The sequence below is a fragment of the Lepidothrix coronata genome, unplaced genomic scaffold (assembly GCF_001604755.1).
Source record: "Lepidothrix coronata isolate B3197 unplaced genomic scaffold, Lepidothrix_coronata-1.0 Scaffold44, whole genome shotgun sequence".
Lineage (NCBI taxonomy): Eukaryota > Metazoa > Chordata > Aves > Passeriformes > Pipridae > Lepidothrix > Lepidothrix coronata.
This window is the reverse complement of record NW_016690224.1, coordinates 5,553,128-5,565,171: the sequence shown is the minus strand read 5'-3', so window position 1 is coordinate 5,565,171 and position 12,044 is coordinate 5,553,128. Positions and strand designations below refer to the sequence as shown.

The window sequence follows — 12,044 nt, the reverse complement described above, 5'->3', positions numbered from 1 at the left end:
ATGGTTTAAGTAATCGGTATCAATACTAACTCTAGGGGAAAAGCTGCTGAACCTCAGATGATCAAATAGCAGCTGGTTAGGTAAATTCATCTCAGGACAAACCCACAGCTACATCACCCATGGAAAAAAATGAAGATTACAGGGCACAGAATGCAATATTTCATCTTTGCATGGAAAAATCCATCAGGCTAAAGCATTGACACATGGACAAAACATCAGACCTGATACTATCCACTGAACTTTGTGCAAAGCAGATACACTTTGAACTTCACTTATTTATCCACTTCTTTTACCCCTTCCCCCAAACAATGACACAGGCACGCTTTTGAGCATCCACACAAACAAGTAAGGCTGTATTTTGACATGCAGGGAGTGGACATGAACAAAACCGAGATCAGCTACTCCCAGGCCAGATGTTCTTTACCTGAAAGAGCAGATTCAGCCGAGAAGCTCGGCTGGTGATGGGCTCCATCGCTCCTGCCTCGACCGGATTTCGGGCACCGCATTTAAACTTCAACATCCTTACTTGTACGAGCTTATCCCGTATAAACAATCACCTGAAAAAGAGAACAGGTACATTCAGCAGGAATTTGAATGGCTGACTTTAAATTAAAAACAAGGAGATGAGGGAGGATGTAATCTAAGCAACATTTATATTCCTTTGGGGAAGAAAATTTACTAATAGTGGTAAGTTTGAACGCGCCTGGCGCGTCGCAGCAATTTGGGGAACGGGGGGGTTTGGGGAGTGGAGAATCACCCAACCAATTAGGTTGGAAAACTCTGAGATCATCGAGCCCAACCTGTGGCCGAACACCACCGTGTCAGCTACACCAGGGCGCTCAGAGCAAGATCCAGTCTTTCCTTAAACACCTCCAGGCACGGCGGCTCCACCGCCTCCCTGGGGCGGAGAGGGAACGGCCGCAGGCGGGACGGTGCGGAGCCCCCCCGAGCCCCCGGTGGCCTCAGGGACCCCTCAGCCCCCAGACCCCCCTCAGAGCCACCCTGAGGTCCCCTCCGGGTCCCCTCAGAGCCCCCTCCCCGCGGCCCCGCCCGGCCCCGCGCGCTCCCGCCTTTACCGCCGCCCGCGTTTGAACGGCGCGCGCGGGGCGGGGCCCGCCCGCCATCACTTCCCGTGACGGGGCGCGCGCCAATGGCGGGCCGGGCGGGCCGGAAGCGCCGCTGAGGGGACCCGGCGGACGCGGGGCTGGCACCGCTCCGGCTCGGCCTCCCCGGGGGAAGCGGAGGCAAACCCGCGCAGCCTGCAGTGAGCCGTGAGGCGCCGCCGCGGCTGTCGCTGAGCTGCTGCGGACCTGCTCTCGCCGGTTTGCTCCCGTACAGCGCGCACGCCGCTTGAAATGTGTTTTACCTCTTTATATTTTTTTTTCCTGTCTGTTTTTTGCTTTGCCAAATCTTAGAGCGCACAAAATTACTCATTCCCAACAGTCCTGAACTGGAGCTGGCTCGACCCTGCCCTGCACGTCATAGTTGGCAGCAGGTGCTGCCAGGTCGGGCAGCCAGAGGGGAAACGGGAAGGTTTTCAGAAGCTTTAAATTTCCTTTCTGTAAAACGCCTGTCTGACCTGTACGACCCTCTTTGTATGGCCGTTTTATTCACATACGGGGTGATTAGCTTGCGAGCGAAGCCCCGCTGAAAAGCTTCCAGCTCGGCATCCCCTCCGAAGCGCCTCCATGGGAACGGTCAGTGGGATGCAGCGTGACCTTGTTTAAGGACGGATCCGTGAGATGTCCGTGGAGAACATGGGCACAAAGCACTCACGGGATCTGCAGACACCACAGTGAATGTTAAACACGGGGTGCAGCGTCAAAGCACAGCCCCTTGTTACACGGTGTCTTGGCAGGATTTGAGCTGGTAACAGAAACCTCGGTGGTGGGATCCTCAAAAATAACCATGTTGCTGTGTAGTGATATAAAATATTTTGCTCTCCACCATTCATTTTAGTGACGCTAATACTGGCTTGGCATCCGGCTGCTAAAGTGCAAATCATTTTACAGATTTGTGCTTCCTTCCACCTTTTTCAGTCCACCTCTGGAACACTGACATATTTTTGGTCTATTTCTTGTCTCAGACTTATATATCTGGGCTCATTTCAAGTTATTGAACCTGAAAGAGTTTTTAAAATCTAATTTATTGTCCGCCACCTGCACTGCCAATTTGGTTTTTGGATTCCACTCAGAACACTGTCATTGGCTGTGTCTCATCCACAACCGCATTGCCCAGGAGAGATCAGCTCTTAAAAGAGGGGCAGAAAGAGCTTCCTGTGCATAAACTGATCAATTTTCATGCTAGTGCAAATTAGTAAAATACCACATCCTGCACTGACATTTGAAACCTTATCTTGTCTAAAGGTGTCCTTTCCTATATTTTGGACAAGTCTTATTGTCTGCCATCCAAATTAAGAGGAGAATTACAGGCTCCTCTGCCTTTTGCTTTCTCCAACCCATCTCCTCCTCAGCAGATGCCATTAACCCCCTCTCTTTTAACTGCCAAAATTACTGTTAAATATCCACATAGTTTCTAATTCCATTGGGGAAATCACCATATCTGTACATTAGTTTAGATGTAGCAAATGAGTGCAGCAGAAGAGCTGGGTTCTCCTTCTGAGAGCTCATTTCTATATTGTGTTCAAATCACAAGGTGTGGCTGTTCCCTCTTCTCTGCAGGACACTGTGGAATAGCTGATCCACAAACTGGGAGAGGAGATGGGTCATTAAAGGTTTCATCTCATACACATTAGGCCACCCTTTCCCTTCTACAACATGAACAGCTCTGGGTCTCCCACACAATATCCCAAATTTGACCAGCCAGGTGAGCTGCTTGGCTACCAAGTCTGCCTTGGCTGGACCATGGGCCTCTCTCAGCTGCCCAGCAGGTTCAACAATGGCATCAGTTTAGTTCTATGATTTTCAGGTTTATAATTCATTCTTTCCAAATAAAGATTTCTTTGTTTGCATACTGTTGGGTGTTTGCAAGGAGGGAAGCTGGCTGTTAAAACTGTTGTTTGGGACAGATACGGTTTTCCTCATAATTTAGATGGGGGTTCAAGTTAGATTAGCTCCCTTTAAAAAGGCCCTTAAATACGTATTTTTCTAGAAGCAGCCACGTAGTAAAAGATCACTTACTGGTCTTTTTTTTCTGTTGCTGTGTAAAAAGACTCACATCAACAAGAATGTCTACCAGCAAAATGAAAGAGTAGCATAAAAATACAGTTGCACCAGAACTGTTATCTCATGTAAGAGAAAAAGCTGAAGTGGCAGATGAGGGGAGGAGAGGAGAGAAAGAAAGGCTGTACAGTTTCAGTGATAACACCTCAGTACCCATTTCTTATGTCTCAGGTAAAAGAAACCAGAACATACCTGTTCAGAAGAACACGTGTTTTGCTTTTCTTTAAATTGGTGATCTGAAGTCTTCAGAGTGAAAGTGATGATTCCTTCATACTTTTGATATTTTTATCAAGAGCAATCATAGTACACCAGTTCTTTGTAACAGTCAAATTAAATATCACTTCTTGATCTTGACAGCTGCTCCTGAGAATAACCTCACTGAACTTGAAGGATCAGCAGCAGACCTGCAATTATACAAAGCAAGGGTTTATTCCTACTATTAAATTAACAGGTCATTCAAAAGCAAAACAGAATAAATAGCTCTGTGATTTTCCCTAAACAGGTCTCAATATGGTGCTCAACATGTTTTTGACATCTCAACATGCATTGAATTGGTTACCATCTGTTTGGCATTTTTTTATTATAAGAGTAGGGGTTTCCCTTTATTTCCTTGGCCCAAATTCTCCTCTCTCATGCTGTTGGATTGTGCTCCAAGGTGACTGTGTTCCCAAAATTACTTGTCACTGTAACACCCTTCAGGCTTGCCTGAGGTATAAGACACTAAATGTAAAAGACCAGGCACGCAGGTACACCAGATTTTTGCCAAGGACCTGGCACTCAGATCCTCATTCCAATTCACCTCACCATATTTGAATGGGCAGAGAGCTGCCAAGTCCCCCCCAACACCATCTGGCTGAGAACTTCTGTATTTACAGCAGCATCACTCCGAAATATCTTCATCTGTGGAGCAGCGAGACACTCGTGGCTGCTCCCAGGATGCCAATGGATTTCTGTGTGGCTAGGAAGTAATAAACAGGGGTTGTGCTACCACAGTGCTGAGAGCTAAGCACGACCAAAGAAACTATTTTTTTTGTCCTCCCTGATCTACTCATGCAGAACTGGGGTCTGCAACCCAGGCTTCCAGAGCATGTGGACCCCAGAAATACATCAAGTACTTCAGCAATTCTTTGCTTGAATGTAATGGCTGGCCTTTACCACAGTTAATCTATAGCTAGTCTATAATTCTATATAAAACCAAAAAATTAATTATCCTTTATCAGCTCTATGCCTTTCTCTAACTCACCAGTATTTAAAAGATCTTGTAATAAACCAAGTTCTTCTGTTGTTTTTTTCCCCCAGCCCTAACTCTGAGCACAGCTGGGTTACCACTTTCTGTATCAAAACAAATCAAGTCAAATAAAATCAAATAAATTTGGCTGACTCAAATGCTGTCATAAACCCTTGCTAATGGTAGCTCTCACCTTCACTTAATGGGACCTAAACAATCCTTAAGTCCCTGGCACATTTTGTTCCACTTTCTTTTCCCAAACTATCACGAAGTATCCAACCTAGATATAATAGTCATGCACATTCCAGGGGAGAGAAATATTTGCACAACACATCTTTGGGAATAACAGTTATGGAAGAGGTAAATAAATTCCTTTTCAAAGATAGGAAGGCAAAGAGAAATAATAATCAGGAAATTATATTGTCTTTCCTTCTGCAGTATTTTTAATTTCCTCCTGAGGATTTTTGGGAAAAGACCACTCTGCAGTCATCTTCCTGGGATAAGCAGAAAGGAAATGAAACTTTAAATGACCTGAAAGGCTGTTTGGTGTTTCTTCCATAGACTTCCACTACAAGTTAGGCACAGAGCTACACCTGATAATATTCTTCAAGGTTAGTTTGATTCAAATATTAAAGGCCTTTTTTGTTGTATTAGCAATATAGTAATAATTGTATTATATAAGTGCTAACGTTCATTGGGGTTTTTTTTATACTTTGCTTTTATTTTCTTTATATTTACAGAAGTAAAATCCACTAAAATAGCTCTAAATACACATGCCCTTCCTATTAGATACACAGCCATCATCTTTTATTTATAAAAATGCAAGCAGACACATGTGGTGCTCTTCAGACCAAATCCCAGTTCTGAGGATTCCTCATTCCAGCACACACTGGTCAGTACCTGCCTATGTTTTCTGACCAAACTCTCCTAACACAGCCACGTGCTGAATTTCTCTGTAAGCCAAAACAAAATTTCTGGTGTGACCAAAAAGAAATGGTAACAGAATTGGGTCACTGACAATCTTTCTTTATGTGTAAACTGAGGATTTAACCACATGAAAGTGAAGCTTTTTTTAATCCTAATTGTCTTCCACTTTTTTTATATATTTAGCCTAAAACAAATCCCTCATTACTTTCTGAAGAAATAATTTATTAAATTTCAGATGCAGTGAAAAAATAAATTATATTTTATATATCTCAGCATCGTGCTTCCTTTGTGCTATCAGAGGAACACCCCTGATTCCACAGAAATTATTTTACAGAAAGCAATTTATTAAACCTCACGATCTGTCAAGACACATGAATATTGATGTGCTCACATTAACATCTTCTGGAGCAGCTGAAAACTAAATTTGTCATGACTTAATGGGAATTACATGTTGCAGAGCAACAAGTGACAGGCGCTTAATTAAAGCAAAACTGACAAAGTATCTGAGCCACTATAATAAACGTTTTGTTTTAAATGTCACTAAAGAACCACTTGCATGTTTTCATTGATGCAGAAGGGAAGACAACCTTGAACTCTGGCTCAGGAGATAAAACCTAGAATGGAACAGGTGCAGTTTATCAGCTGGAAATTGCATCTAACAAAACGCTCAGTTACTCTGGAATGCAGTGAATCATGAAAAAAATGGCCATTTCCAATTATATTTTACCCAGATTCCAAAAGAAATTATGAACAGACATACATTTACGGTGAAGACACCGAATTCTTTTGAGAGCACGATTAAAACTTATTATTAAAATTGAATCGTATATTGGTCCCAGGATGAACATATTCTGAATGTTTGCAGCAAGACTCTTTCCTTGCCTTAAATCAACAAGATTTCTGCAGGAAGGACACCCTTTCACTTACTACAACAGTAATTTGCTTGTTTGTGGGATGAGCATCGGTGCTTCATCACCATGTGTTGAAGTTCCATTCCCAGCCTCCTGTGGGTTCCAGAACACTGTGTATCCTGATTTGTGGGGAAAGAATTTCTGGCTCGATCCAGTCCATAGACTATATTTGGAAACTGGAAATCTGACCATCCTTGAGGGAAAGTGTCCAAAAAGAGCCCTTCTGTGTTAGTGTAAGTAGAAGGCTCTTAGTTGATCCCGGGGATCAGCCGGAGGCAGAGACGTGCCAGACACATCTCCCTGCCCATGCGAGGATGCCTTGCAGAGCCCTGCACACCCAGAAACCTCTGGCTGGATTAATTCAGGATTTAGCTGGTTTTGAAAGACACTCAAGTGTCACAGTACCGTGGTGATTTGAGGGAGAACAGATCTAGTTATTGTTTGGAATTTTCTGGAATAAATAAGATTATATTTCTGTTGGCAATACAGGATGTAACAACATGGCAGGCAGCCATGAGGGAAGCATCACTGAATCAGTTCTCCACTGGAGTAGAAAATATCTCCCTTTCTGAAACAGGGATGTTTGTTAGTTTGTTTGGTTGGGGTTTTAAATAGGTCAGTTCAATGCCAGTTGAAAACTCGATTCAGTTGGGAAGAACCTGCTCATATCAAATCCATACTCCAGTTGTCTCTGCTGGAGAAGCCATTGGAAATACAAGGTGCCTTCCTGCAGCCCAGTGTTGGCTGGCAGGTGCACCACAGCATCCCAGGATCCTTAGGGTTGGAAAAGTCCTCCAGGATCACCGAGTCCAACCGATAACCCCACACTGCCAAGGCCACCACTGAACCATGTCCCAAGTGCCACATCCACATGGGTTCTGAACACTCCCAGGGGTGGTGACCCCACCACTGCCCTGGGCAGCCCGTTCCAGTGCCTGACCACCCTCCCTTCAGTGAAGACATTTTTCCCAAAATCCAGTCTAGACCTCTCTTGGCACAACTTGAGGCCTTTTCTTCTTGTCCTGTCACCTGTAACCTGGGAGAAGAGACCAACCCCCACCTGGCTCCACCCTCCTGTCAGGTAGTTGTACAGAGTGATAAGGTCCCCCCTGAGCCTCCTTTTCTCCAGGCTAAGCACCCACTGCTCCCAAAATACTACAACATACTACAGAGTTCCAAGATTTGTCATCTAAAAGCAAAATAAAATCTCTTGCTCTAACCTACAGTTTAGAAAAACAAATACTGCCAGACTGAAGCATCAAAATTAAGTATAAAAATAGATTAAACAAAATATGTCTGCTAAAATTATGTCAGCTTTTTAAAAAAACTCAACAAGCCAAAACAAAAAAACCCACAACTTTTTACTAACTCTGGTGAATTAAGATACAGAGATAGACTTGAATTCTTCATTGTGACGACCCACCCTTAAGGAGAAGGAAGCATATATTCATATGATTGAACTTGAAATAAATTCTATATTTTTCCTTTGAATATTTATTCCAAAAATTCCAGTAAACAATGATCTGTGCTCTGCAGCCTTGTAACATGGTGGGAAGTGTGAATAGGGTAAAAAGGAACAATAATAGCACTTTGTGCACAGTATAAATAAAACCATCAGATGAGGCAATGGCAGTTTTAACATTGAAGGACTCTTCCAGGTAAGACTACAAGAAATTTAGATTTGATTGCCTATCTACTTTTTAATCTGGAATCATGATTTTGGTGCTTTACAGATTTGAGATGTTCTTGCTCTGAGTGGGTGTGTTCATTCCTGTCTTGAAGAACTCAGCAATGACAGCCTACACGTTACTTTATTTAATTCCTCTAGAATTAGTTCTATACTGTTTGCTTGGAGGCCAAGGAATATTTTACAGTGACTATTGTGGGATTCAGTTTTTCCATGTTAAGAATTGTGATGAATAAGTGATTAAGAGATTACCCTGACAAACAAGGAAGTAGGATAAGGTTCATAAAGGAATTGAATGACACTTTCTGGCTGCTCTGGAGGTCACTGCCTGGTCAAATTGCTTTTTTTGGAGTGGTGTTCACCATTCCTCACAGTGATTGGCCTGGCTCACATTGTTTCCTTACACTTTTAAATTTCCTTTACTACCTGGAAAGAAAAGGCTACAAACCCAGTATATTCTTCCTCAGAAATAAAGCACGGTGTGAAGTTGTTGCAATGATGCAACTCTGTTGGTCTGCCAAGGAATTGCATTTAGCCATTTTTAGCCAAATGCTGGATACCAAAATACAAGTCTTGAAAGGAACAGAAACTCCACGGGAAAGAGTTTCTATGGAATAAACATCTCCTGCAAAAAAAAGGGGGTTAGGCTACTTTTCTTTTTTTTTTTTTTTCCCAGTGTTTTTAAAGTACTGCAGATGGGCTTTTATTTTTAAAATCGCTTTTTAATAAAAGGTAGTTTTATGCTACAGTTTCAAATTCATCTATAATTGAATGAATGACATAAATCCTAAAGTAGAATACTTTCTACTTTCTGCTCTTCCCATCACTTGGCTGTCCAGTTTTCCTCAGAGCAATGGATCTTTTGTGTTGCTTCTCAGAAATTTTGAAATGGATCAGATGCAACATTAATAAACTGTGCTGGTGGATGGGAACAGCTAAGAGCAATTACTCCCTTGGAAACAAGGGGAGAGGTGCAGACTTGTTGGGGCATAGGACACATTACATCTTAACCCTTTTAAGCATGAAGAAGAAAGTAGTCAGCTTTTCATATCAGTTATCAGAAAAAGCCTAATAGCCAACCTCAAAATGACAAAAAATAACAACCAAAAAATCAATGCTAAGTAATTGTTATTTGCTTACAGCATTTCTAAAGCAGAACATCAGCTACCCTCTTAAAATCCTCCAGAAAACAGCAGTAAAAGCAGTGGAGGAGGCTGGGTTCTACATCAACCCAATCCATCATGAATAGGTGTTGGGAAACAAAGATTATTTAGAATAAAAGATACTGGAATAGAAGAGATCTGCACACAGGCTGCAGTGTTTGTTGTACCTCTGTCCTCTCTATATTCCCCTGGCTTTCGTTCTGATGCCTTTCAGTACCCCAGCCTCAAAAGGTGATATATCATCTGGTTCCTGTGAATAAGAGGTGCTGTTTCTCTCTTGAAAAGGGTTCTTTAAATCCTCCTGTTTCTCTGGAATTCTTCAGCTCCAAGCTGAGCCAGAGGTAGAGCCAGGCAGTGCTGGCAGTGGTGTTCAGCAGCTGGGTAGAGTCTGCAAAAGGATGGTTATTCTAGAACCAATCTTGCCACCTTATCTGTAGCCTCCTGGGGCAAAAAATACTATTCAGCATTCAAAAATATCCAGTAAACAGGCTGATATAAGGTATTTATAAATGAAGAAGGTGCAGGAACAAGCCTGTCTCACCAGCCTGTTGTTGACTGCCCAGCTGTGGTATGAGAGAAGGACACACAACTCCCACAGCACGATTCTGGAGTACCAACACATCAGAAAATGGCAACTGCTAAATAACATTTTCCTTTGCATCACTATCAAGTCATTTGTAAAGGGCTATTTCTGCCCAAGCTGCATATAAATTGCACGTTGTTAGTGGATTGATGCTCTCTGGCTTCATCTGCACAGTGCTTCGTGCCAAAACCCACGAGACTGCAGGACCTCAGTCGTAAAGAAGAAAATAATCAATAAGCCTGGGCAGCTTGTGACGTTCAGTGACAGGTTTTCACTGCCTATATGGCTGTATTTTAATTTAGACAAAAATAGTCAACACTGCACTTGCATGCAAAAAGAAGTCATCTGCTTCTTATCTAATGTGTAATTCAATAATTCCTATAATTGATCTTCATTGACAGTTTTTGCAAGCTCACTCACCCACACTGCACATATTGTGCTTCCTGACATAATTCCCAACACAGGCGATGATATTTCAACAGAGGAAGCTTGTTAAATCAGGTCAAACAAACTAAAGAATCAGAATGTGCTGCAAGTCCCTGCAGCTGTCTGTCTTTCTACCATTCCCTCCACTTCAAAAAAAAAAAAAAAAAAAAAAAAAAAAAAAAAGAATCCCAGCTATTGGCATTTTTGCAATGGGCTAAAAATACAAAACTCAGCTTTGTTAAACGTTGATAGGCTTCCGAGTTGAAATACATCATCATTATCTCCCTAGATGCTGGACTATTACTGTTGATCAGATATAACTGCCAGTCTTTTATTGCTTCCACAAGGTTTAATTTTCCCTGGAAGTGCCATATATATTCTAATGACCTGCTGAATTAAAAGGATTCTAAATTGGTTCCCAATTGATGAGATGGTGTTTCTGAGATCAGCCAATAAAGGGCATTTTCTCTCATAGACAAAGGAACACAAAAATTCTGGAGGTGATAATGGGTCTTCAGGTGTCTGAAAGAGTGATACCTAATTTCAGAGAAACACAAACAATAGATGCATTTTCCATTTACAGTGATTGTAAATAAAGAGGAACATAATGTTTCTGTTTTATAAACACGATCACTTGCCTACTCAGCGTTCTCCAACTATATCAAACTACTGTTATTCTTCAAAGAATTGAGATACAGGAAGAGTTTAACAGACTAACAACTAATAGATACTAATAGATAGCTAATGGAAGCATGTTAGAATACTAGACACGAAAGGCTGGAGGATCATTTCCAGAGCATATGCTGGCACAGGAGAACCCCATTTTAATTTTCTATAAATACAACTCCAGCTTTTAAAACAAAACATTATTGGAAGCACAGTGCAAGGCACTTTTCCAAAGATGTAGATTCCTTTATTCCAGATTCTCCTTCCAGCTCTAAGCTCTCATTCTATGGCAGTTGAGAAATGATTCCCATAAATCACCTCCTTCACCCAGAAGCCTTTTCCCCAATCGGCTGGGGGTGGGCTCTTAGTCTGACTCCCGGCTGTGCTGCTGAATGATTTTCCAATTTCTGGTGGCTTTAGCACTTCAGGTTAGTTATGCTGCACATTATTGAGCTGCTAAGTCATCAGGAGAAAAAGGGAAGCAACCAAGGGTGACGCATGTGCAGACACAATAAAAATCAAAGTAGCCTGCTCTTACCACAGCAAGGTCCAGGGAGGCTCCTGCCCAGGGCAGGGATGTTGGTGTGCCCCGAAGAGTAACACAATATTTCCTGAGCTCTGCAGACCTATCATGCTATGTGGAAGCATCTTCTTTTTCCCACTGAGTACGTTCTGAAACACCAAGCAAACAAAAACACTTGAAGGGCAAACCCATAAATATTTCAGTTGGTTGTATATAGGTTACTCCTTCGGAGTTAAACACTGGAGTAAAACTGACACAGTGTGTATCTTACATGTCACAGACACTGAACAACACAAAACTCATCCAGGGAATAGCAAGGATTCCAAGCTATGGGCCAGACTGTGGCACAGGAAGCCATACAGCCTCTTTGGGGAGGATATTCAATAATGGAATGTTTGGAAGGTAGTTGCTTCCTTCCCTTTTGGTCTTCACTGACATTTCTTCACTTAAATGTAAATTTGGGGAAGCAATATTCATCTATGTGATGTCCTTAAATCAAAACAGCAAGGGAAAATATAAAAATTAATTAAATTCTTTACATAAGGCTACATCTAACACTCACCTAAAAGAGGCAAAAAAAATTATTTATTTAAACTAAGATACAATTTTAATAGTAAAGTGTTGCTGAAAGAATCCAGATACCCAAATACGTGGCCAGGTAACCCACAGCACTGAAATCACACGTGTGAGATGACTTCTGATGACTCTTCCCTTCCTGCCTAACAAGGCTGATTTCATGTGATTCAAA

At 42.1% G+C, this 12,044-nt stretch overlaps 1 protein-coding gene across 10 annotated transcripts in view; it reads right to left on the bottom strand.

Moving 5' to 3' along the window:
• CIT (citron rho-interacting serine/threonine kinase) overlaps window positions 1-11,419 on the bottom strand; it is an 82,820-nt gene extending 71,401 nt beyond the window's left edge. For 3 of the 10 annotated variants that reach the window (XM_017814114.1, XM_017814124.1, XM_017814119.1), the window contains exons 1-3: window positions 11,312-11,417; window positions 3,375-3,586; window positions 425-557 (exon numbers count right to left, since the gene is read on the bottom strand). In XM_017814114.1, the coding sequence (XP_017669603.1) occupies window positions 425-520 (96 nt within the window). In that variant the 5' untranslated portion in view covers window positions 521-557; window positions 3,375-3,586; window positions 11,312-11,417. Of the gene's footprint in view, window positions 1-424; window positions 558-800; window positions 846-1,076; window positions 1,138-1,579; window positions 1,670-3,374; window positions 3,587-11,311 lie in introns of those variants that run through there. The other 7 variants (XM_017814120.1, XM_017814118.1, XM_017814123.1 and 4 more) reach the window with 7 other exon arrangements.
• Window positions 11,420-12,044: the final 625 nt, after the last annotated feature.